This window comes from Chiloscyllium plagiosum, unplaced genomic scaffold (genome assembly GCF_037043375.1).
Source record: "Chiloscyllium plagiosum isolate Xiang-an unplaced genomic scaffold, Cpla_swu_hap1 HiC_scaffold_28, whole genome shotgun sequence".
Lineage (NCBI taxonomy): Eukaryota > Metazoa > Chordata > Chondrichthyes > Orectolobiformes > Hemiscylliidae > Chiloscyllium > Chiloscyllium plagiosum.
In genome coordinates this window covers 7,403,698-7,428,230 of record NW_028270166.1, presented here as the reverse complement: position 1 = coordinate 7,428,230, position 24,533 = coordinate 7,403,698, and the positions used below count along the sequence as shown (strand labels likewise).

Genomic DNA, 24,533 nt, shown 5'->3' with positions numbered 1-24,533 from the left:
TCAGCTTTTAATTGGAGGATGAGGCAAGTGTGTCTGTCAGACATGGCCATGTACAGAGAGACAGGGTGGGAAAGGGAGAGGGGAATGTGGAGGGGGTGTTACCAACCCCTCATTATTTCTTCTTCTTAAGGCACTCAATGTTTGAAATTTCTCTGACTCTTCACGGATGCATCGGCTTCACATAGGAAAACAGTCTCTGGCGTTAAATCCACAGGTTTCTCTTTATAACTGTGGTCGTTCTCTTTTAAAAAAAAACTCATTTTGGAATTAAAAACAAAAAGAAAGGTCTATAAATACTTCAGAGTTCTGATCGGTTGTCATAACAAGACAGTGTGTTACAGCGCATTATGCTGTAACACACCTTGGGCTAATAGAACCCAATCCTCTGCTTGGAGCTCTGCATGTGCTCATTATCCAGCACTTTAGCAACTACAGCTGAACTCAGTCGCAGAAATCCTGAGCTGAACACAAGCTCAGAATCTACCTGTGTCCCTGTTCCCTGCGGCTGCTCTCTCTCTCTCTCTCTCTCTCTCCCCTCTCAACACTGCACCATTTTCTGCTTTAATAATGAGCTGTTTCCTACCTCAGCTTGGCAGGTTTGCTGACTGTGAGCAAAGCTCCGATTAGACCTTTAATTTCACGTCAGCATTTGGCGATTGAGACAGAGAGGGAGAGTGTGAAGAATAAAGAGACGAGAGAGAGAGAGAGAGTCTGCAGAACCTCTTAACCAGACGGGCTCATGGTTGAGATCCATTTAGTTTCACTGATTGTACCTGCTGTTCTACTGTGTTTGCAGTTGAAAGGGGAGATGGTAAGTTCATGCTGTCTATATTTACAGTCTGTGAGACCGTTTTGGTGCATTAATCATCTGACAGGGCACAGTAACAATAACCTTGACAAGCTGCATAAGCAGATACTGCAGTCCTTCTCAAACAGTGCCTCTGTATGCATTCCTATCCTAAAGTGTTGCTGGGCTCTTGCTAAAAGGTGCAGCCTCCTTTTGTGCCGTTAATTCCAGCTCCTGCCTGCTCCCATTTCTATTCCTGTGTCATTGGTTTTTTTGGATCCCTCCCCCTTCCCGGGATCTGGGCAGATCCCTGCTGGATGTCCTGTTCTGCAGATCCCCCGTCCTGCCCAAGTCCTGCCCCAGGGGCCAGATCGGCATGTGCAAAGCCAACCTGTGTTGGCACCCTCTTTGGGAAAGGATGGGGGAGGGGTGCAAGATGGATCCCAATCCCCATCCCTGCCTTTCCTGTTAGAATGTGGTGGACTTAGATTTGGTGAAGAATCCCTGCTGGATATTAAACCACTTCCCCTCTCCTTCTCCCCCCAACCCCCTAACCCATCAAGGAATGATCAGGTCTATTGTAATGTCCCTTATTCCATCCCCCTATACCATCCTTTACCCGATATCCCATCTCTGTGCTGACCATGACCACCATGATTATATTAATCAACCCAGTGAGGTGTAAAAATTGAAATAAAAACAGAAATTTCTAGAGAAACTCAGCAGGTCTGGCAGCATCTGTGGAGAGAAAGCAGATTTAACATTTTGCATCCATTGACCCTTCATCAGTGTGAAAATCAAAGCTCCTCAGAATAGCTCCTTGTAACGCCAAGAGTCTCATTACAGACTGAGAGATGGGCTGGCTCCACTGTGATTGATTACAGACAGCATTAGATTGTACCAGCTGGTGTAAAAGCAAAAGGCTGCGGGTGCTGGAAATCTGAAACAAATTCCGAGAATGCCAGAGAAACTGAGTAGGTCTGGCAGCATTTGTGGAGAGAGAACACTGGTCCAATATGCTTCGTCTTCAAAGTCAATAAATGTGAAGCTGGGAGAGCAGGGCAGGTCAGGCAGCATCCGAGGAGCAGGAACATCAATGTTTGAAGCCAAAACCCCTTCCCAGTCCTGGCGAAGGGTTTCAGCTCAGAACATCGACTTGCCTGCTCCTCAGATGCTGTCTGACCTGCTGTGCTTTTCCAGTCTTGCATCTGTTAACTCTGGCTTCCAGCATCTGCACTCCTTCCTGTTTCTGTGAGTCTTGTTCAGAACTTTTTATTGACTAGCCTAGGATTCCTTTCCTTAGCAAAGTTGCAGACTGACGGCTCACACTTTGATGGAGATCTGTGAGATGAAGGAAGTGTCTGATAGGGTGGACACCTGTCTGTCTGTCCATCCTCTCATCCTCCTTTCCAAGGGTTGGGTCATGGAGCTCAATTGGAAGGATCCAGGTTTTCAGTCCCTGTCCAGTAGTGGTTTGCTATTGCCTTCTCCAGGACGGCTGACCCAGTATCTCTCCCTCTCTCACATCCCGCTATGAGGCGGACAATCCACTTGCTTGACCCCATCATTCATGAATGCACTTTCCAAGGCAACAAATCCAGGAGTGGGAGTCTGATTCAGAGTTTCAGGCCCACAGCTGGGACACAGCAACTGAGTAACACAACTGCTTTGTTCGATAAGATGTTCCCAATTGGCTGGTTGGCATGACCAGAGCTATGGCCACCAGTGTAAGATATTCATTAATAAATCCAATTGGGAGTCCAGGGGGGGAGCTCTTTATCCAGAGAATGGTGAGAGAGTGGACCCTACTATCCCAGGGGAGTGTTTGAGAGGAATAAATAAGACGCATCTAAGGAGATCAATGTATGAGAAAGAGGAATAGAAAGTCATGCTGGTGCAGGGTGGCAAGAGGCTCATTTGGATCATAAACACCAGCATGGGCCAGTTGGGCTGAATGGCCTGCTGTTGTGTGGTTCATTTTCAGTAATCAAATTTTTCCTTCAAGCAGTGAGAGGGCACTGTAGAAGAGGGAGAGTTGGCTGCAGGAGACATTTTTACAAGGATGCTGCCAGGGTTGGAAGGTTTGAGCAGATGGAGAGGCTGAATAGTCTGGGGCTGTTTTCCCTGGAGCATTGGAGGCTGAGAGGTGACCTCATAGAGGTTTATAAAATCGTGAGGGGCATGAATGGGATAAAATAGACAAAGTCTCTTTCCAGGGGTGGTGGAGTCCTGAACTAGAGGGCATAGGTTTAGGGTGAGAGGGGAAAGATATAAAAGGGACATAAGGGGCAAATGTTTCACACAGAGGGTGGTGTGTGTATGGAATGAGCTGCCAGAGGAAGTGGTGAAGACTGGTACAATTACAGCATTTAAAAGACGTCTGGATGGGTATATGAATAGGAAGGATTTAGAGGGATATGGAACAAATGCAGGCAAATGGGACTAGAATAGGTTAAGATATCTGGTCAGCATGGACATGTTGGAACGAAGGCTCTGAATCCGCACTGTACGTCTCTATGACTCTATGACTCCCCCAACTCAGGTATCCTGAGTGAGTCAAATTCTCACCTTTGCAGGGCACTACCTGTGACTGCCACATGGCAAGGCTATCAATTTCAATTGTACCCCAGCCAGAAGGTGCCAAATGGTGGCCACAGTAAGACAGTGCAGTGGGCTGTGGAGCAAGCCATGGGACCAGCTGCATCCATAAAGTCAGCTGGCATCGAAGGACCAGAGAGATTACTGCATGCCAGCTGTTGTACCTGCCACATTGGGAATACAGGCTTAGCCACAAATGGAGCAAGAGGTCCCTGGGCTCCTTTGTTAATCAAATGGAGAATGAGATCTTTTCCTATCCTCTTTCCCCTCTCGCCCACTTACAGTTCCACGACGAGAGCCAGAGTTTGTGGGTCCAAGGTCAAATGGAGAGTTGTGATCACATAATCCAGGCCAATATTTCAATGCAGTAATAAAGGAATAAAGGAGTTACCCTTCTCCAAAATTAGACAATGTGGTCTTTAAAATATACTTAGAAATAGTTCTTAGGGCTAAAGGGGTCAAAAATTCTGGGAGAGAAAGTAGGAACAGTGGACTGAGTTGGATGATCAGCCATGATCCTATAGCATGGCAGAGCAGGCTCGAAGGGCCGAATGACCTACTCCTACTCCTATTGTCTATATTTCTCATTCAGTGACAAGAGAAAGCAAGGTCTCAGCATAACATTTCACCTCTGAAATGCAGCAGTCTCGTTTGTGCAATCTTACTATGCATAAATTGGTTGCCATGTTTATAGCAGTGACTACATCTCAAAGCAAAGATTTTAGGCAACACTGGAGGTCATGAGAGGTGCTATATAAATGCAAGTTCTGTCTTTCAAAAGATTCAGCATTAATGAGAGAAACAAAATCCTTTCTCTTCTCTCTTCCCCAGGGAAAATTCAACCAATGCTGAAATTTATGCTCTGGAGACGGCAGCACCATGATTACTCACTATGTTATGCCCTTCCCAAACTGGCAAAGTTGGCAGATTCAATATCTCATCACAATGCTGTAACTGGGACCGTTCTCAGTCTGACCAGTGGCTAGTGTGAATCCATGAATTTCTAAACTTTCCTTTTTGTCCATAATTGTTCCCATGCCATCCATCACAATCATTCCATAACAGCTTTTATTGAACCGATTGTTTCGAAAGTCCTTTGTTGAAACATCTGAGTTTTTAGATTAGATTCCCTACAGTGTGGAAACAGGCCCTTCGGCTCAACCAGTCCACACCGACCCTTCGAACAGTAACCCATCCAGACCCATTCACCTCTGATTAATGCACCTAACACTACGGGCAATTTAGCATGACCAATTTAGTATCCACAACTTTGGATTGTGGGAGGAAACCAGAGCACCTGGAGGAAACCCACGCAGACACGGGGAGAATGTGCAAACACCACACAGACAGTCACCTGAGGCTGGAATCGAACCTGGGACCCTGGTGCTGTGAGGCAGCAGTGCTAACTACTGAGCCACCGATGGCAAACCACAATGTTAATTTAACTGGCAGCTAGGGCTCGAATGCAGATTCTTTTTGATCTATACTGTTGAGGCAATGAAGTTAACTGTTAACTGTGTCTGTAGCTACCTGCCCCCTCCTTTCCTACAACACTGCTTCATCAGCTTCAATACCACTTTTCCCAAACTGCTTCTAGTTCTGAAGAAGGGTCAACGTGTTAACCACTTTCTCTCCACAGATCTTTTTATTACAATAATACATATTATTCATAAAAAATCTTTGTGTCCATTCACAGTCCAGGACATTGGTGAGGCCCATTTTGGAATATTTCTTCCCTGCTGTTATTAGATCTGAACAGACCTCTCAAACTTCAAACCTAATGTTGATCGTGCTTTTTGTGCATCTGTTTTGCAGCTGTAACGTTGTATTCCTCAATCGCCTTTGTATGTTCTAATCTGCCTGTACTGCACTCAAAACAAAACTTTTCACTGTATTGAGGTACATGTGACAATAATAAATCAAATCAAATCAGTTCTGGTCACCCTGCTATAGGAAGGATATTATTAAACTGGAGAGGGTTCATAAAAGATTTACCAGGATGTTACTGGGACTGGAGGGTTCAAGTTAGAAGGAGAGCCTAGACAGGCTGGTACTTTTTTCCATGGAGTATAGGAGGTTGAGGGGGGGTGACCTTATAGAGGTTTATAAAATCAGGAGAGGCATATATAAGGTGAATTGCAAAGGTCTTTTCCCGAGGGTGGGGGAGTTCAAAACGAGGGGTCACATTTTTAAGGTGACAGGAGAAAGATTTAAAAGGAACCCGAGGGACAGCATTTTCACACAGAGGGTGGTTTGTGTGTGGAATGAACTGCCAGGGGAAGTGGTAGATGCAGGTACAGTTACAACATTTAAAAGACGTTTGGGCAGGTACATGAATAGGTAGGGTTTCTGGGCCAAATGCAGGCTAATGGGACTAACTTAGTTTGGGAAATCTGATCAGCATGGACAAGTCAGGCCAAACGGTCTGGTTCTGTATCACTCTTTGACTCTACAAAGCAGTTCTATACAGTCTTTGCACGCGAAGAGCAAATGAACATTGGAATGTGGCATTGCTGGCAATTGCAGAAAAAAACTGATGCAGGACAATATTTACATAAAGATCGAGGCACCAGGAGGGTCTCATAACTGAATGGACCCCATTGTACATAGAACATAGAACATTACAGCACAGTACAGGCCCTTCAGCCCTCAATGTTGTGCCGAGCTGTGGAACCAATCTGAAGCCGATCTATCCTGCACTACTCTATTTTCTACGTAGTAATGACCATTTAAATGCCCTTGTTGCAGGCAGTATGTTCCATGCCCCTCCTACTCTCTGAGTAAAGAAACTACCTCTGACATCTGCTCTATATCTGTCACCCCTCAATTTAAGATGGAAATGTGTTGCTGGAAAAGCGCAGCAGGTCAGGCAGCATCTAGGGAACAGGAGAATCGACGTTTCGGGCATTAGCCCTTCTTCAGGAATGAGGAAAGTTGGTCCAGCAGGCTAAGATAAAAGATAGGGAGGAGGGACTTGGGGGAGGGGCATCGGAAATCACTTACCCCTCAATTTAAAGCTATGTCCCCTCGTGCGAGCCATCACCACCCGTACTTTGGCAGAAAGACCTTAGATAGTGATTTCTCCACATAGATTGTGCTGGACCTGCTGAGTTTCTCCAGCTTGGTTGTTCCGGTGGGTTTGTTGCAAGAAAGAAAACATTGTGCATTTCCATAGCACCCTCGCTGCCACCAGACACCTCAAAGCACTTTATAGCCACTGCAGTACACTCTGAAGCCGAGCCCCCGCTGTGAGGTAGGGAACACAGCAACCAATCTACACACAGGAAAGTTCCTGGAAACAGCAATGTGCCTATGATCAGATTATCTGATATCAGTTGAGGGATAAATATTGATCAGGATACAGCAGGGAATTGGCCAGTTCCTCTTCGAAACAGAGCCGGCCGAAGGAGGGGGCAAGATGGTGGTCTTTGTGTTCACCTCAGACAGACTGTCCAAAAGCACAAGGTAAAACTCAATGGGAGGTGCTCCCATTGTCTCACCACTCCAACTGCTCAGACAGATCCTCAGGAAGAGCAGGGAGTGGGATTTGAAAACAGGAAGTCATGCCAAGCTCTGTGATTAGTCAATCCTTTCTATCATCCTGTCAATCAGAGAGATGAAAATGCCATATAAATCAGCAAATACATTCAGCTACCCTTTAGGAAATGTGAGGCTGTCAGTGAGATCATTAAAGACATGGCCGTGTTTCAGAGACACACAGCTTCATGTGTCACTGTGAGCCAATGTGAACTGCAAATAGTTCAGGAGACACACACACACTCACACACACACACTCAGGCACAGGCACACCCATACCCACACACACACACCCACACCCACACAACACACACACACTTACACCCACACACACACACACACCCACACCCACACTCACACCCACACCCACACAACACACACACTGGCACAGGCACACCCATACCCACACACACACACCCACACCCACACAACACACACACACTTACACCCACACCCATACACACACCCACACTCACACCCACACCCACACACACCCACACCCACACAACACACACACACCCACACCCACACACACACACACACCCACACCCACACTCACACCCACACACACCCACACACACACACCCACTCCCACACACATCCACCCCCACACCCACACCCACACAACACACACACACTTACACCCACACCCATACACACACCCACACTCACACCCACACCCACACACACCCACACCCACACAACACACACACACCCACACCCACACACACCCACACCCACACCCACACACACACACACCCACACACACACACCCACACCCACACTCACACCCACGCCCACACACACCCACCCACTCCCACACACATCCACACCCACACCCACACACACACACTCACACACACACTCACACACAGGCACAAACACACACACACACACACCCACACTCACACACACACACTCACACACAGGCATAGACACATACACAAACACCCACACACACACATACCCGCACCCACACCCACACCCACACACACACACCCACATCAACACACACACTCACACACACACGCCCCCACATCCACACCCACACCCACACCCACACTCACACCCACACCCACACCAACACCCACACACACACCCACACACCCACACCCACACCCACACACACACTCACACAGGCACCCACACCCACACACGCACACCCACACCCATACACACACACACACACACACACACAGGCACAGACACACACACACACACACCCACACACACACACACACTCTCACACAGGCACAAACACACCTACACCCACACACACACACCCACAGGCACAGACACACACACCCCCCCACACACACACACCCATACACACACACACCCACACTCACACACACACAGGTACAGACACACCCACACACCCACACACATATCCACACCTATACACAGACACACACACACAGGCACAGACACACACACACCCCACACCCACATACACACACACACACCCATACTCACACACACACAGGCACAGACACACACCCACACACACACCCACACACACACACACACACTCACACTCACACACCCACACCCACACACACACCCACACTCACACACACACACTCACACTCACACACACACCCACTCACACACACACCCACTCACACACATACACACACTCACACACACACAGACAGACACTCACACACAGGCACAGGCACACACACACACTCCTACACTCACACACACACTCACACACACACCCACACACACAATCACACACAGGCACACACACACTCACTCACACACTCACACACACACTCACACACAGGCACAGACACACACACACTCCTACACTCACACACACACCCACACTCACACACACAGGCACAGACACACCCACACTCACGCACACACACACACACACACTCACACACAGGCACACGCACACCCACACACATACACTCACACACCGGCACACACCCTCACTCACAGGCACAGGCACACACACACACTCACACACAGACACCCACACCCACAGGCACACACACACACACACAGGCACAGGCACACCCACAAACACAGGCACAGACACACACACACACACTCACACACACATACACTCACACACACGCACAGACACACACACAGACAGACACACACACACTCACACACAGGCACACACTCACTCACACGCAGGCACAGACACACACACACACAGACAGACACACACACACTCACATTCACACACAGGCACAGACACCCACACACCCACACTCACTCACTCACACACAGGCACAGGCACACACACACCCATACCCACACACACTCCCATACACACACACACTCACACACAGGCACACACACACACCCACACACACAGGCACAGACTCACACACACCCACCCACCCACCCACACACACACACTCACACACAGGCACAGACACACACACACACACACACTCACACGCACTCACACACACATTTCCTCTCTCTCACACACAATGACACACACATACTCATATACTCTCTCTCACACACAATGACACACACATATATACTCTCACACACAATGACTCACACACAGATATACTCTCTCTCACACATGCTCACACTCACGCACAGACACACACACTCACACACACACAAATATACTCCCTCTGTCACACACAGACACCCAGAGATATACTTACACTCACTCTCACACACAAAACACACACACACGCTCACTCTCACACACATACACAGACGCGCATGCTCTCACACTCACACACACGTACTCACACTTACATGTACTCACACTTACATGTTCTCACACACACACCTGCACTCAGAGATATACTCACACACACACTCTCTCTCTCTCTCTCTCACACACACACTCAATCTCACACACATGCCCAGGTACAGTCACTCTTATACACGCACAAATACACAAGGAGACCTTGGAGCTTGATATATAAGTTCACTTAAAGTTCCATTTGGTGCATCAAAATCAGATTGTCTGGGCAGGAAAGCCAGTTGGAAGACAAACCATCAACTGGAGAGCCTAGATCCTGCAAATGCATTTTTGTTTTACCTTGAATAAAACAAGATCTGCCTTCAATGAGGCCTGATGAAGAATCATTGACCTGAAACATTAACCCTGTTTCTCACACCGCAGCTGCTGCCTGACCTGCTGAGTATGTACAGTACAGTGTTCTGTTATCCAATCAGCAAGATGTAACACCCCAGTTAAAGATGTTAGACTCCAGAATGACCCTGAAATTGCCATGGTTAAAGCCACGCTGGAGAAATAAAATTGCCAGATATTAAAAATTAGCTCTCTTTTTTTAAAGGTACTTTAACTTTAGCAGTAACTTCAAGTTATAAAATATTTTAACATAGTGAAACATCCCAGGAGCATCATCAGACAATATTCGACATTGGGTTATGTCTAGGAATAAGTAGGTTTTAGTAAGCATCTTCCAAGAGGAGGAGAATTGGAATACAGAGCACTGTTTCCGAAATTTTTCTGACTGTGACTCGCCCAATGGGGCATCCCAACCCTACACCAGCAGCCCTCCTTCAAGAAGCCCTGATGTAACAAACTCAATGGGCCAGGAGTTGGGCCCATCGGGTGGTCTGGCATTCCTTAATGATAATCATGACAGTTCTTCTATCTGAACTTCGCATTTGTTATTAAACCTTGAGAGTAAGCTCAGTGGCACCCGGGACAGAGGTTCGATTCCAGCCTCAGGTGACTGTCCGTGTGGAGTTTGCACATTCTCCCCCGTGTCTATGTCGGTTTTCTCTGAGCTCTCCGGTTTCCTCCCACAGTCCAAAGAGGTGTAGGTTAGGTGGATTAGCCATGCTAAATTGCCCCATAGTGTCGGTGAGTTAGCCACGGGAAATGCAAGGTTATAGGCAACGGGGTGGGTCTGAATGGAATGCTCTTTGGAGAATTGGTATGGACTTGATGGGCCAAATGGCTTGCTCCCACACTGTAGGAAGTCTAGGTGGATGTTGCATTTACTGCCCATCCTTAGTGGCTCTGGAGAAGTTAATAGTGTGCTGCCTTCTTGAACTACTGCAACATTTTGAGGTGTAAGGGACACCCACATATGCCCTTAGGGAGAGAATTCCAGGATTTTGACGCAGTGACACTGAAGGAATGGCGATGTATTTCCAAGTCAGGCTTGGGGGGGGCACTTGCAAGGGATGGTGTTCTCATATATCTGTTGCCCTTGTCCGTGTAGGATTCGAAGTAGAGATTGGGAGCTCAAGTGAGATGGTGAGCTGAGATTTTGGAGTTGTGAGCTCCAAGGTAGAAATGGCCCTCCATTGAGCTCTGCGCTCTGCCCTCAAACCCCTGGTCTTTTCTCCAGCATCTGCCTGCTCTCACAGGTCTTCATCATTTCCTTTCCACTTGATCAACTCTCACCGACTGGTCCTTGCAGTTTTTTAGCCTGTGAAGGGGTGATGGCCGGGAAAAGATTTGGGGAACACTGTTCTAAGTGGCAGAGATGGCAGGTGCTGTTGAAGGAGTTACTGCAGTATAGTTTGTAAATGGTGTCCACTGCTGCCACTGAGTCCAGTGGTGGAGGGAGTGGATATTTAATGTGGGCTTGTATTTCTATTCATTCATGGCTGGGCCAACATTTATTGGCTGTCCCTGCTTGACCTGCAGGAGATGGTGCCTCTTTGAACTGTTGCAGTCAACGTACTAGAGGTAGATCCACAATGGGATACCGGAGAATATAGATAAGGTGGAAGGAAAGGCACTTTTTCCATTAGTGGAGGGCTCAATAGCCATGGGGTCATAGATTTAAAGGTAAGAGGGGAATTAGAGTCATAGAGTCATACAGCATAGAAACAGACACTTCGGTTCAACTTGTCCATGCCGACCAGATATCCCAAACCAATCTAGTCCCATTTGCCAGCACTTGGCCCATATCCCTCTCAACCCTTCCTATTGTTATACCCATCCAGATGCCTTTTAAATGTTGTAATTGTATTGGCTTCCACCACTTTCTCTGACAGCTCATTCCATATACTGCATGGAAAAGGTGTCTCTTAGGTCCTTTTTAAATCTTGCTCTTCTCACCTTAAACCTATGCTCTCAAGTTTTGGACTCCCCTGGAAAATAAAAAGACCCTGGGAAAAAAATACCTTAGCTATTCACCTTATCCATGTCCCTCATGATTCTATAAACCTCTATAAGATCACCTCTCAGTCTTCAACGCTCCAGAGAAAACAGCCTATTCAGCCTCTTCCTATAGCTCAAACCCTAGCTTTTAAATCTGTTCTGAACCCGTTCAAGCATAGCAGGGAGACCAGAATTGAACCTAGTACAGTCAGTTCTTCTATAAGATGATAGTTGTGTTCTGGTTCAACCCCGCAGTGTACAGAAATTGTGCTTTAGAAACAGTGCTTAAAGTGTTGGCAATGTAATCACGTTAAAGCCAACGCATGTATTAAAAGTTTACGCTTTTGAAACAGCGTCCTCAATTGTTAATTATGTTGCAGTGAATTTGTGTTGACGAAATGTGCATTACAGCAGATTCATATTCCGAATTCAAATTCCAGATCTGTATTCCAAAACTATTCCAAAATTGGGAAGAAATTATTTTCACCCTTGGGGTGGTAGGAATCTGGAACTCAGTATCTGACAGACTGAGTCAGAAACCATCATAACATTGATGCACAATTTGGATATACACTTATACTGCCATAGTCTCCAGGGATATAGACCAGGGATTGGTATAATCAGAACTTTGTTGGTTGGTACAGAAGCAATGAGCTGAATGTGCTGAGTTTGAGGCTATCTCAGAGGGCTGCAAGACTGAGAGAGGTTGCATATAATCAGTAAGACATGGTATTCCTCTTAAGGTAGTGAGTTTTATGGAGTAATTTCCAGATTAGCACACAGCAGGTGGGAAGGAAGATTTTGCAAATAGTTAGTTAGTGAGCCAAAGAAGACAAAATTGCTGAGACTTGATGGGATAGATCTGAAGAGCAGGAAGCAAAAGGCAGAAGAAACTGCAGATGTTGCAAAAATGATAATCTGGGGTTGCATTACGAATGGAAATGTACCAAAGGATTGGAGAGAAGCCAGTATAATCAGTAAGTTCAAAAAAAAGGGAAACTGCAGCTTAACTAATTACAGACCAGTGGGTTAAACATCTGTGGTGGAGGAGAAATTAGAATCTTTAATTAAAAATGAAATTATTAAATATCAAGATTAAATAAAAATAATTGGAAACAGCCAGCGCAGATTTCAGTAAAGTATTCCATGCTTGACAGCTTGAAGGGAGGAGATGGAAAGATCCTGGAAATCTGGAAATGGTAACAAATTGAATTTAAAACATTCATTTGCATGGGAAACACCACTCTTACTGGAAACATCTGCTTTATGATTCTCATTGCTATGTGCAAATTTGAGACTTCAGCTGAGTCACTGTCTCTGGATCTTCATGGCCTTTCCTTGGAGTGTGAAGAAACTGTAAGTTTTGCTGGGAACGAGACCAGGACTTGAACACGCCCTCCATGACTGTGAATATCTTTTTATCACTGTTAGCACGCCACGTGACTGGACAATGCAGCCATGTGTTACATCAGAGTATTACAACACTGTAAAAGTACATCATTGACTGTATAGGCCTGCAATGACATGATGTGTGAGGGGTCAGAGTGTGAGATATCAGTGAGTGACAAGTCGGAGTGTGACAGGTAGGAGTGGGGTGGGTCAGCTATGACAGTCAGCTCTGACACATGGGGAGTGTGAGAATGGGCACTTTACAGGAAGGGAGTACTGCTCGCGTTGGAAGTGTCAGGTCCATTGTCCTTTCTCTTGGTGCTTCTGTTGCAGTTAAATTCCCTTCATCCCACAACCTTTAATTCATCCCCCATCCCACTCCAAATGAAACTCTTTGATCCCACTAGCTAACTCGAGCCAGTCAATACACCCCTGAAGTTCAGTTTTCATAACAGCTTCTAACAAGAACACCCAAAGGCTCTGGGGAAAGCCAACATTAGTTGTTCCTCCCAAATTATCCTTGCATTGATGGGCTTCTGGGGCTACTTCAAAGGGCACTTGCAGATTGGCCGTCATTCCTGGATTTGAGTGACAGCAGTTCAGAACGGTGTCTCTACCCTCAAGGACATCAGTGAACCAGACAGGTATTTTACAGTAATAGCTGTCCTGGTAGCTTTCAATCCCAGATTTTATTAATTTGGGCAACACGGTGGCTCAGTGGTTAGCACTGCTGCCTCACAGCACCAGGGACCTGGGTTCAATTCCACCCTAATGGGGCTGTCTGTGTGGCATTCTCCCCGTTGCTGTGTGTGGGCTTCCTCCGGGTGCTCCAGTTTCTTCCCACAGTCCAAAGATGGGCAGGTTAGGGTGCACAGGCTAGGTGGGTTAGCCATGGGAAGTGCAGGGTTGCAGGGATAGAGTAGATGGGGTGAGTCTGGGTGGGATGCTCTTAGAGGGTTGGCATGGATTCAATGGCCGAATGGCCTGGTCCCACACTATGGGGATTCTTCTATGATTAATTTAAATTCCACAAAATGCTGTGATGGGATTTGAACCCATGCCCCTGAGAGCACTTATATGGACCCTCCAGGTTACTAAGCAATTGACGTTACTATTATACCACCACAGTTTAACAGCCTTTGTGGTTTAAAACTCCATCATTATGAGTGCTGCACACCCCCAGCCCCACTTGTTCAGGGAGTTTAGAATTCTGCGTGTTTCCTTGTTTCTTATGCCCAGAGCAGGCACAGGGAATGAGTTCAATAAGTGCTTTCACCATATCATAGATTTGAAAGTGCACAGCACAGACAAAAGGCTCTTCAGCCCATCAAATCTGCACTAGTCAAAAACAGCCACCTAAACGATTCTGTCCTGAAGGATCTTCAGGGATTAAAATTAAAATATCTGTTATTTCTTCAGCTTTCACTGAGAAACTGGCTTTGCTGCCACATCATTCTCTTGATGTTTCTGAGTCCGGCCTTCTCTCTCATGAACAATGACATCGGAACCAGACAGAGCGTGCACGTGTCAGGTGAGACAGAAATGGAGCTTGTAAGAGTTTTTGGCTTCTGCATGATGCTGTGTGAGGGGGGGAAATGGCACTCGCTCTACTTCTGAACTGCAGCTCTTTCAAAAACCTCAGATCTGAATGATCGCAGCTTAGGTAACCTGTCACTGATCTTCACTTCTGAGATATTAAAACCTTCATTGTATACAGCACCTCTTATGATATTAGAGCTAGGGATCAAAAAGAGCAAAGATTTAAGGAGAATCTTAACAGAGGAGAGAGATAGAGAGGCAGAGATGTTTAAGGTGGATTTCCAGAGCTCAGGCAGCTGAAGACAATGCTGCAGCTATTTCATATGGGGATACACTAGACCAGAATTTCAGGGACACTATTATTTGGCATTTTACAACATTAATATCAGGGAAAAGGCCATTCAGCTCAGCTGGCAGTTAAGTTCCAATTATATGACAATTTTCTGGACTAAGAGCAATAGTTTTTTTGTTGGGTCATTAGGGAACAGTGAAAAACAGGTAAATGGTATAGAGGGACAGATCAGCCATGATTGGAGATCTGATTAAATGGGCTGAATGGCCTGCTGCTGTATTTTCTTACTCGTGATTCATTTGTTAATTACATGCAGCCTGATAGTGAAGTAATCACGTGGTCGTATTGTCGCTGGTCTAGTAATCCAGTAGAACTCAGAACCTGGCTTCAAATCTAGCACAGAATTAAAAGTCAAATGATAACCTTGAAACAATGGTTCTAAGTATCCATCTGGTTCACTAATGTCCTTTAGAGAGGGAAATCGGCCATCCTTGCCTGGTCTGGCCTACATGTGACTTCAGACCCACAGCAATGTGGTTGTCTCTGAAATGACCTTGCAAGCCATTCAATTATATCAATAGCTAGAAAGTCTCAAAAAAACCTAAAATACAATCTGTGGTGATTCAAGAAGGTAGACCTCTGCCGGCACCTTCTCCTGGGCAGTTAGGGAGGGGCGATAAATTCTGGCCCAGCCTGTGATCCCCACATTCTGTGAATGGGAAAAACAAACCTGATGCCATCTCCTGTGGAGTTTTGGGGCAATGATGGGGAGGGTGTCTTTGTCTGAGAATTTATCTATCAATATATCTGCAGTTGATATCTCTGGACAGCAATCTGACATGATGCCTTGCTGGCTTTTCCCCTTCCAGAACCAGAGGTTCTTGCTCCCTGTCATTAATGATTAAGTTTTTAATCTTTATACTTCCATGGGACATGGACTCATTGGGAAAGCCAGCATTTGTCATCTATCAACACACTCAGCCATTTCAGTTCAAGGTCAACCACACTGGTAAGGGTCTGGAGTCACATGTAGGCCAGACCAGGTAAGGAGAACTGACTAACCAAAAGGATAGGAATAAATCTGGTGAGTTTTTACAGTAACCAGTGATAGTCACCATTTCTGGGACCAGCTAATTCTAGTAGCAGTAATGTCACTATAGTTCCAGAAGACAGCTCTCCCTGATGAGAGAAACAACCAATAGTGGATTAACTGAGGGTCACCACACGTCACACAATGTCAGGCTGATACAGGGTTAGAACCCACACTGTTGGTGTTCACTATGCATCACAAACTAACCACGCAGTCAATTGAGCTGATGAACATTGATTAGATGGCCAATGGGCCCCTGGTGTGGCAGATGGAGTTTAATGTAGGTAAATGTGAGGTGCTACATTTTGGTAAGGCAAACCATGGCAGGATTCATACACTTAATGGTAGGCCCCTGGGGAGTGTTGCTAAACAAAGGGACCTTGGGTTGTGGGTTCATTGTTCCTTGAAAGAAAAGTCACAGGTAGACAGGGTTGTAAAGAAGGTGTTTGGTATAACTTGCCTTCATTGCGCATATCATTGAGTACTGGAGTTGGGATGTCATGTTGTGGCTGTACAGGACATTGGTTAGGCCACCTTTAGAATACTGAACTCAGTCACCCTGCCAAAGGAAAGATGTTGTTAAACTTGAAAGGGTTCCGAAAAGATTTTTACACGGATGTTGCCAGGATTGGAGGGCTTGAGTTAGGGTGAGTTGGCTGGATGGCTGGTTTGTGATGCAGTGTAACATGAACAGTGTGGGTTCAATTCCTGCACTGGCTGAGGTGACCACGAAGGACTCTCCTTCTCATCTTCTCCCCTCACCTAAGCTGTACTGACCCCGAGGTTAAAACACCACCAGTTGTCTCTCTCCTACGATCTAGTAAGATTCAAGTAACTTTACTTTTTTCTTTCTACACAATGGAGAGCATTCCATTGCACCGGTTCTGTCAGTTACTACTCATTTTAAAAATCTGATCAAACTATCAACAAACCATTGACCATAACAGCATCTGAAATAATGACTAAAGACACCAAAACTAATTTCAGGGCTAAAATCCCAGGTCAGGTAACGAGAAACATCTTGATTTTAGCGTGGGTGATTAATGATATCCTCTTAACCCCATAATCTGATGGCTGCCTTATAATTCATCCTGAGATGTATTATTCTTCATTTAAGCAAAGGTACTACATGTAAGACTCTTAATGTACGATTCAACAGCAATGGGAAATGACCATGATGCCTGGTGTCTTGCCAAATTGGCGGAAAATTCGCAGATTAATGGGACGGGAGAGAATCAGTGTTCCCAATTTGGCAACAAGTCAAAAATAAATTATTCACTGGGGGAGGGGAGGAATAGAGTGGCATTTATATTGTATAGGACTTCCTAACAACCTCACAATATCACAAAACACCTTGCAGCCAATGACACACTTTCTGAGGTAATCTGACGCAGACAATTGCAGCAACCAAACTGTGCACAGCAAGATCCCACAAACAGTAATGTGTTGATGACACAATAATTTACCGTCTCCTGATGTTGATTGAAGGATCGCTAATGTCTAAGTAAGCACTGCCTTGCTTGCCTTTGGAAGTGGTGGCTGTGGGATCATCTCCAGCCACCTGAGAGGGCAGACAAAGCCCCTTTATACAGCAGCGCAGCACTCCCTCAGTTTACGGGTGGATGGTGGCTCGGGCTACTGTTGGTGTGGAGTTTGCTCGTTTTCCCTATGTCTGTCAGGGTTCCCTTCCACAGTCCAAAGATGTGCAGTTTAGGTGGATTGGCCATTCTAAATTGTCCATAGTGTTCAGAGATGTGTAGGCTAGTTGGATTAACCATGGGAAGTGCAGGGTTAAAGGGATAGGGGGAGTGGGTCTAAATGGGATACCCTTCAAGGGGTCTACATGGACTCGATGGTCTGAATGGCCTGATTCCACATTGTGGGGAGTGTCAGCCTGTCCTGATAATGTATACTGCACTTTGAGCTCTGATTAGGTATTCTCATATTCTTCAGTTAATTGTATTTGCAGTCTTTAATTCCCAAGAATTTTTCGCAGCATAAATGTAGGAAAGATGTTCCGATGATCAGGGAGTCCAGATGTCACAGTTTAAAGGGTAGGCCTTTTACGACTCAGAAATGTCTTCACCCAGAGAGTGTTGACCCTGTGGAATTCTCGGCTGCAGAGGGTCGTTGAGGTAAAAACACAGAGTTTTTCAAGAAGGTGTTAGAAACAGTTCTTAGGACTAAAGGGATCAGACGGGATGGGGAGAAAGTGGCAGTAAAGGACTGAGTTGGAGGAGCATATTGAGTAGTGGAGGAGACTGGAAGGGCTGAATGGCCTCCTCCTGCCTCTCTTCTCTGTGTTTAGTCTGTTTGCCGACTGACATGAAGAGTTGTGATCCATGTGTCTGCAGGAGATGAGAGTGGCCTCGTGGTGGTTCAGACTGCCCCAGGGAAAGTGCTCACTCACCGTGGAGGTTCCATCATCCTGCCCTGCAGGTACCACTATGAGCCAGAGAGCCAGGACCCTGAGAAGATCCGCATCAAGTGGACCAAGGAATCAGACACATTGCAAAGCAGCGACGTCTTTGTGGCATTGGGCAGGATCCAGAAAGCGTTTGGGATATACAAGGGCAGGGTGTGGTTACAAGGCGATGGAGATGGCGATGCATCCCTCATCATGCAGGACGTGACCCTGCAGGATTACGGACGGTATGAATGTGAGGTCATAGATGAGCTTGAGGATGATACAGGAATTGTCAAACTGAACCTGGAAGGTACACCTTTATTTCAATTCCATGTGACTGATATTTATTCTTACTGTTCTTTAGTCCAAACCACAGGCTAAAAGGTTGGGGATATAAAATCAAAGGAACATGAAGAGGCTATTCAGCCCTTAGGCCTGTGTTACCCTTCAATGAGATAATGCGTTAACATGTGACCTGACTGCATATATCCAGCTTTGTTCATTCATTTGTGGGCTATGGCTGAGTCAGCATTTATTGCCCGTCCCCAGTTGTCCTCAAGTAGGTGGTGGTGAGCTGTCTTCTTGACCCACTGAGGCCCATTCAGTAGATAGATCCACAATGCTTGAGGAAGTGCCATTATTTTGACCCAGCCACACTGAGGGTTGGCTCCAAGCCAGGATGGTGTGTGAACATCTCATTCAACAGGAATCTATCAATCTCAGATTTAAAATTAACCATCGATTTATTATCAATTGCCATTTACACAATAGAGTTCCAATTGTCTACCCACTCCTTGTACACAATAGGGTTTTCCAAACTGGAAAAATCTGGCTCCAAATTTTCATTAACACCCCCCTCATCCCAGACTATTCAACCAGCAGAAGTAATTACAAGTTCTGAAGATTGAGTTGTATCTAATCAAGGTGTTTAAAATGATTAAGGGATACAACTGTACAAACCAATTCAAAAATTGGCTGACAATTCCATGAGCTTCAGTGTTAGCTAACAATAACTTTAGCAAATGACTTCAGGATGTTCATAGAGATAACATCCAAAGATACTCATGATAGAGTCCTCTGTTCTGCAGACTTGATCGGACTTGTAGCATTAACTCTTTCTCTTTCTCTCCACAGATGCTGCCAGACCTGCTGAGTTTTTCTGATATTTCTTTGTTTTTTATTATTTCAGATTTACAGCATCTGTGTTTTGCTTTTTTCTGTAACATTCCCCTCTCCAGTATTTCAGGCACTTCTTCAAAAGGCTAAAACAAATTCATCAATCGCAGCCTACCCTTTACAAACCCATGATCAGCTGCAAAACTTCAAAGTGTGTTCAGTCATCTACTTTTAATTATAGACAACAGGAGTTAGGTTGCCTGGTCTATAATTCCTGGTTTCCCTCTCTCACCTTCCTTAAACAGCAGTTCAATTGAATTTGCCAATTCAATTGAACTCATTCACGTAAACCTCACTTAACCCAATCTGTGGTCCAGTTACTGATACAATTCAATGTTTCATTACACTTTCTAAAGAACCAAGTGATGTGCCCAAGTTGTTGTTTCTCATACATTACGTCCAGCCCTGGGCTAATTGATCTGTGAGGGTCTCAAAGCTTCCATTGCTGTCAGCCAACTGAGGTATACGTCGTATGGCACTGCTGACCCCTGCCCCAGATACCGTGAGGGTTAGAATTGGTTCGTGGCCCAGAGGAATAATGAAGGAAAAAGAAGCAGGAATTCTGGGAAGTTAACACACTGATGCAACCCTGTTCCATTCTGAGGTGTACACAATTGGTAATAACATTCATGCCACACAAATGCCAAACCATGACTATCTCCAATCAGAGATAATTTAACAACCAATCCTTGATATTCAGTGACATTACACCATCACCGAATTGCCTGCTATCAACATCCTGGGGGTTAGCACTGACCAGAAACTCAACTGGACCTTCGTATGAACACAAAGGCTACAAGAGCAAATCAGAGGCTAGGAATAAACCACAGCAAGTAACTCACCTCCTGAACGCCGCCGCCCCCAAAGCCTGTCCACCATCTATAAGGCACATGTCAGGAGTGTGATGAAATACTCCCCACTTGCCTGGATGGGTGCAGCTCCAATGACACTTAAGAAGATCAACCATCTGTGTCAAAGCAGCCCCAATTTGATTGGCACCACATCCTCAAACATTCACTCCCTCCATCTCCGATGCTCAGCAGCAGCAGTGTGTACTGTCTACAAGATCTAGAGACAGCACCTTCCAAACCCTCAACCACTTCCTTCTAGAAGGACAAGGACAGCAAATAGATGAGAACACCACTACCTACAAGTTCCCCTCTAAGGGGCTCAACATCCTGATTTGGAAATATATCACTGTTCCTTTAGTATCAAAATGCTAGACTTATTTCCGCAAAGGCATAGTGGATCCAACTGCAGCGTGTGGGCTGCAGCAGTTCAGCCCAACAACACTTTCTCAAGGGCAACTAGGCATGAGCAATAAATCCTGGTCCAGCCAACAATGCTTATGTCTCACGGATTAATAAAATAAAGTCACAACGGCATGTGTCATTTGCACATTTATAGATTTTCCTTCGAGGGAGAAGGTTAAAAATGGGCCCTGGGTGATAGGGAATTGCCTGTCAATTCAGGTGGGGATGTGGGGACAATGAAATTCAGGTGGGGATGTGTATGTAGGCAATCCCTGACCATTCTATGACATTTATGTTCTGAGGGGATTTCAAGTGCAGGCTGTAGGGAGATTCCTTGTAGTTAAATATTGAAGTCCACTGCCCAGGCAATCCAAAGTATCCAGTACCCTGCTCTGGTGCCGTCTGTTTCTGCCTCCTGTGTGTAATGGTGCCTTTAATTCAATTAAAGGTGTGGTGTTTCCTTACCATCCAAGGCTGGGGCGTTACACGTTAAACTTTGAAGATGCTAAGAAGGCGTGTGAGGAGCAGGATGGAATATTGGCCTCTTATGAGCAGCTGCACGAGGCATGGCTGAAGGGATTAGATTGGTGTAACGCTGGCTGGCTGGACGATGGATCGGTCCAGTACCCAATTTCCAAGCCCCGACTTCAGTGTGGCAGATCGGAGCAGACCGCTGGCATTCGGAACTACGGCTACCGACACAAAGATGATGAGCGATATGATGCTTTCTGTTTCACCTCCAACCTGAAAGGTGAGAGGTCATACTATGGGATATAGGCCTAACCCCCCGCCATGGCAAGGGATGGAATTCAAATTCAATTAACAAATCAAGAATTAGAAGATTAGTCTCTGTAATGATGACCTTGAAACAATCAGCAATTGCTGTTAAAACAAACAATTTATTTCATTAATGTCCTTTTGTGGAAGGGCATCTGCTGTGATTACCCAGTCTGTGTAACTGCAGACCCACAGCAAGTGGCTGCCTCCTTGACTGTCTCCCTAAAATGGTCTCTCAGTTGGGAACGGGTCTTGCCAGTGGTGCCCTGTGAAAGGGAAAATAAATACAGTTACTAATCCCATGACACTAAAGTCCTATCATTAATCTAATGAGCCGCAGTGTTGGGCATTTAGTTTTTCCTTGTGGGAACTCTATTAGCATTACAGTGGGTCTTGGAGAAGTCTTTGAGCCACACAGCATGGAAACAAGCCCTTTGGCCCAACCTGTCCATGCTGACCAGACTTCTTAAACTGAACTAGTCCCAGGCGCCTGCATTTGGCCCATATCTTTCTAAACCTTTCCTATCCATGTACCCGTCCAAATGTTTTTTTTAATGTTATATGCCCCCAAATATTGATCCCCCCACCAAGGGGAAAAGTTCCTCCCTGTCTGTCCTATCTATGTCCCGTGTAGCCTCCCATCTCTTCAGTAGTCAAAACCACTTTCTGCACAGTACTTCACCAAAGGTCCTAGTACCTGCCGCATGTCGGTGGAATGTGACGCAAACAATCCAAGGAGGATTTACATTCACTTTGTTCAAGAAACCTGCAATGGGGGCTGTGACCTTGGTCACAGGAGAGGTGCAGATTGCTGTAAGGTCAGCTATTGGTATAAGTCAAAATGTTATTGAACATTCTTCAAACTATTTATTGGTTTAGCAGGAGGCTGTCATGATCTCCTCCATCACTGTAGACTGACTCTTTACATGTTTTAGTATTAACCCTTCACACTCCAGGTGGAACTCTCGCCTTCTGGGTGTAGAATGTTACGAGATTAAGTCCAGAATGCTGAGTGTATGATGTAGGCTGGTACTGAGGGAGTGCTGCACTGTCAAAACCACTAGGCTGTTGGTTGCCATGTTAAGCTATGCCCTTGCCAGCCCTTCCAGGAGAATGCTAACAGTCAAATATTACAATTTCCAACTGGATAATCTCCTTGTGAGCTCTCAATACTATTCCTTCAGCCCTCACCTCAATAAAACAGGGAGTCCAGAACTAGAAGGCATAGGTTTAGGGTGAGAGAAGAAAGATATAAAAGAGACCTAAAGGGCAACTGTTTCACACAGAGGGTGGTACGTATATGGAATGAGCTGCCAGAGGATGTGGTGGAGGTTAGTACAATTGCAACATTTAAGATGCATTTCGATGGGTATATGAATAGGAAGGGTTTGGAGGGATATGGGCCGGGTGCTGGCAGGTGGGACTAGATTGGATTGGGATATCTGGGTGGCATGGACGGGTTAGTCCGAAGGGTCTGTTTCCATGCTGTACATCTCTATGACTCTATTTACAAGCATGTTGCCAGAGTTGGAAGGTTTGAGCTATAGGGAGAGGTTGAACAGGCTGGGACTGTTTTCCCTGGAGCGTCGGAGACTGAGGGGTGACCTTATAGAGATTTATAAAATCATGAGGAGCATGGATAGAATAAATAGACAAAGCCTTTTCCCTGGGGTCGGGGGAGTCCAGAACTAGAGGACATAGGTTTAGGGCGAGAGGGGAAAGATTTTAAAGGGACCTAAGGGGCAACTTTTTCACGCAGAAGATGGTACGTGTATGGAATGAGCTGCCAGAGGAAGTGGTGGAGGCTGGTACAACATTTGTAAGGCATCTGGATGGGTATATGAATAGGAAGGGTTTAGAGGGATATGGGCCGGGTGCTGGCAAATGGGAGTAGATTAGGTTATAACTGGTCAGCATGGACAGGTTGGACCGAATGGTCTGTTTTCATGCTGTACATCTCTATGACTCTATAAATAATTGACTCATTATCACATAGCTGTCTGTGGGAGCTTGCTGTGCTCAAATTGGCTGTTGTTTTCCCTAAAAAAAGCAGTGGGATGGCCTCATGATAGGCGCTATACGATTGCAATTCATTCTTCCACATGCTGTGACTCCAAAAAGGCTGAGACTGTACAAGAACTATGAGGGATGTTTTATTCAGACACGCTAACAGGACTTTGTAATGTTTGTGCTTGTTTCTGATGAAGGTAAAGTTTATTTCCTGAGGACCTATCGGAAGCTGAACTATGTAGAGGCGGTGAAGGCGTGTGAGAAACACGGGGTGACCATTGCCAAGGTGGGCCAGCTGTATGCAGCCTGGAAGCTGCAGTTATTGGACCGCTGCCAGGCTGGCTGGTTACAGGATGGCAGTGTCCGCTACCCCATCGTCAACCCGCGGGACAAGTGTGGCAGCAAGGAACCCGGGGTCCGCAGCTTCGGCTTCCCCGACAAGAAGCGACGGCTCTACGGGGTCTACTGTTTCAAAAAGAAGGAATGAGAGAGAGAGAGAGAGAGTGAGAGAGGGAGACAGGGAAGGGTGAGAGGGAGAGGGAGAGAGAGGGGGAGATTGAATGGGAGAGAGAAAGAGAGGGACAGAGGG

General features: G+C 46.0%; 1 protein-coding gene across 1 annotated transcript; it reads left to right on the top strand.

The window, feature by feature from the left end:
• The first annotated feature begins 532 nt into the window (after positions 1-532).
• Positions 533-24,435, top strand: hapln4 (hyaluronan and proteoglycan link protein 4). Its single transcript, XM_043721434.2, has 5 exons — positions 533-811; positions 14,820-14,931; positions 18,676-19,038; positions 21,606-21,908; positions 24,142-24,435. The coding sequence occupies exons 1-5, from the start codon at positions 740-742 to the stop codon at positions 24,429-24,431; spliced, it is 1,140 nt and encodes a 379-aa protein (XP_043577369.1). The 5' UTR covers positions 533-739; the 3' UTR covers positions 24,432-24,435.
• Positions 24,436-24,533: the final 98 nt, after the last annotated feature.

Coding starts and splice junctions, on each gene's coding strand:
- hapln4 (XM_043721434.2), top strand. CDS start 740: ATGGTTGAGATCCATTTAGTTTCACTGATTGTACCTGCTGTTCTACTG. Junction 14,932..18,675: donor ACAGAGCGTGCACGTGTCAG/GTGAGACAGAAA, acceptor ATGTGTCTGCAG/GAGATGAGAGTGGCCTCGTG. Junction 19,039..21,605: donor TGTCAAACTGAACCTGGAAG/GTACACCTTTAT, acceptor ATTCAATTAAAG/GTGTGGTGTTTCCTTACCAT.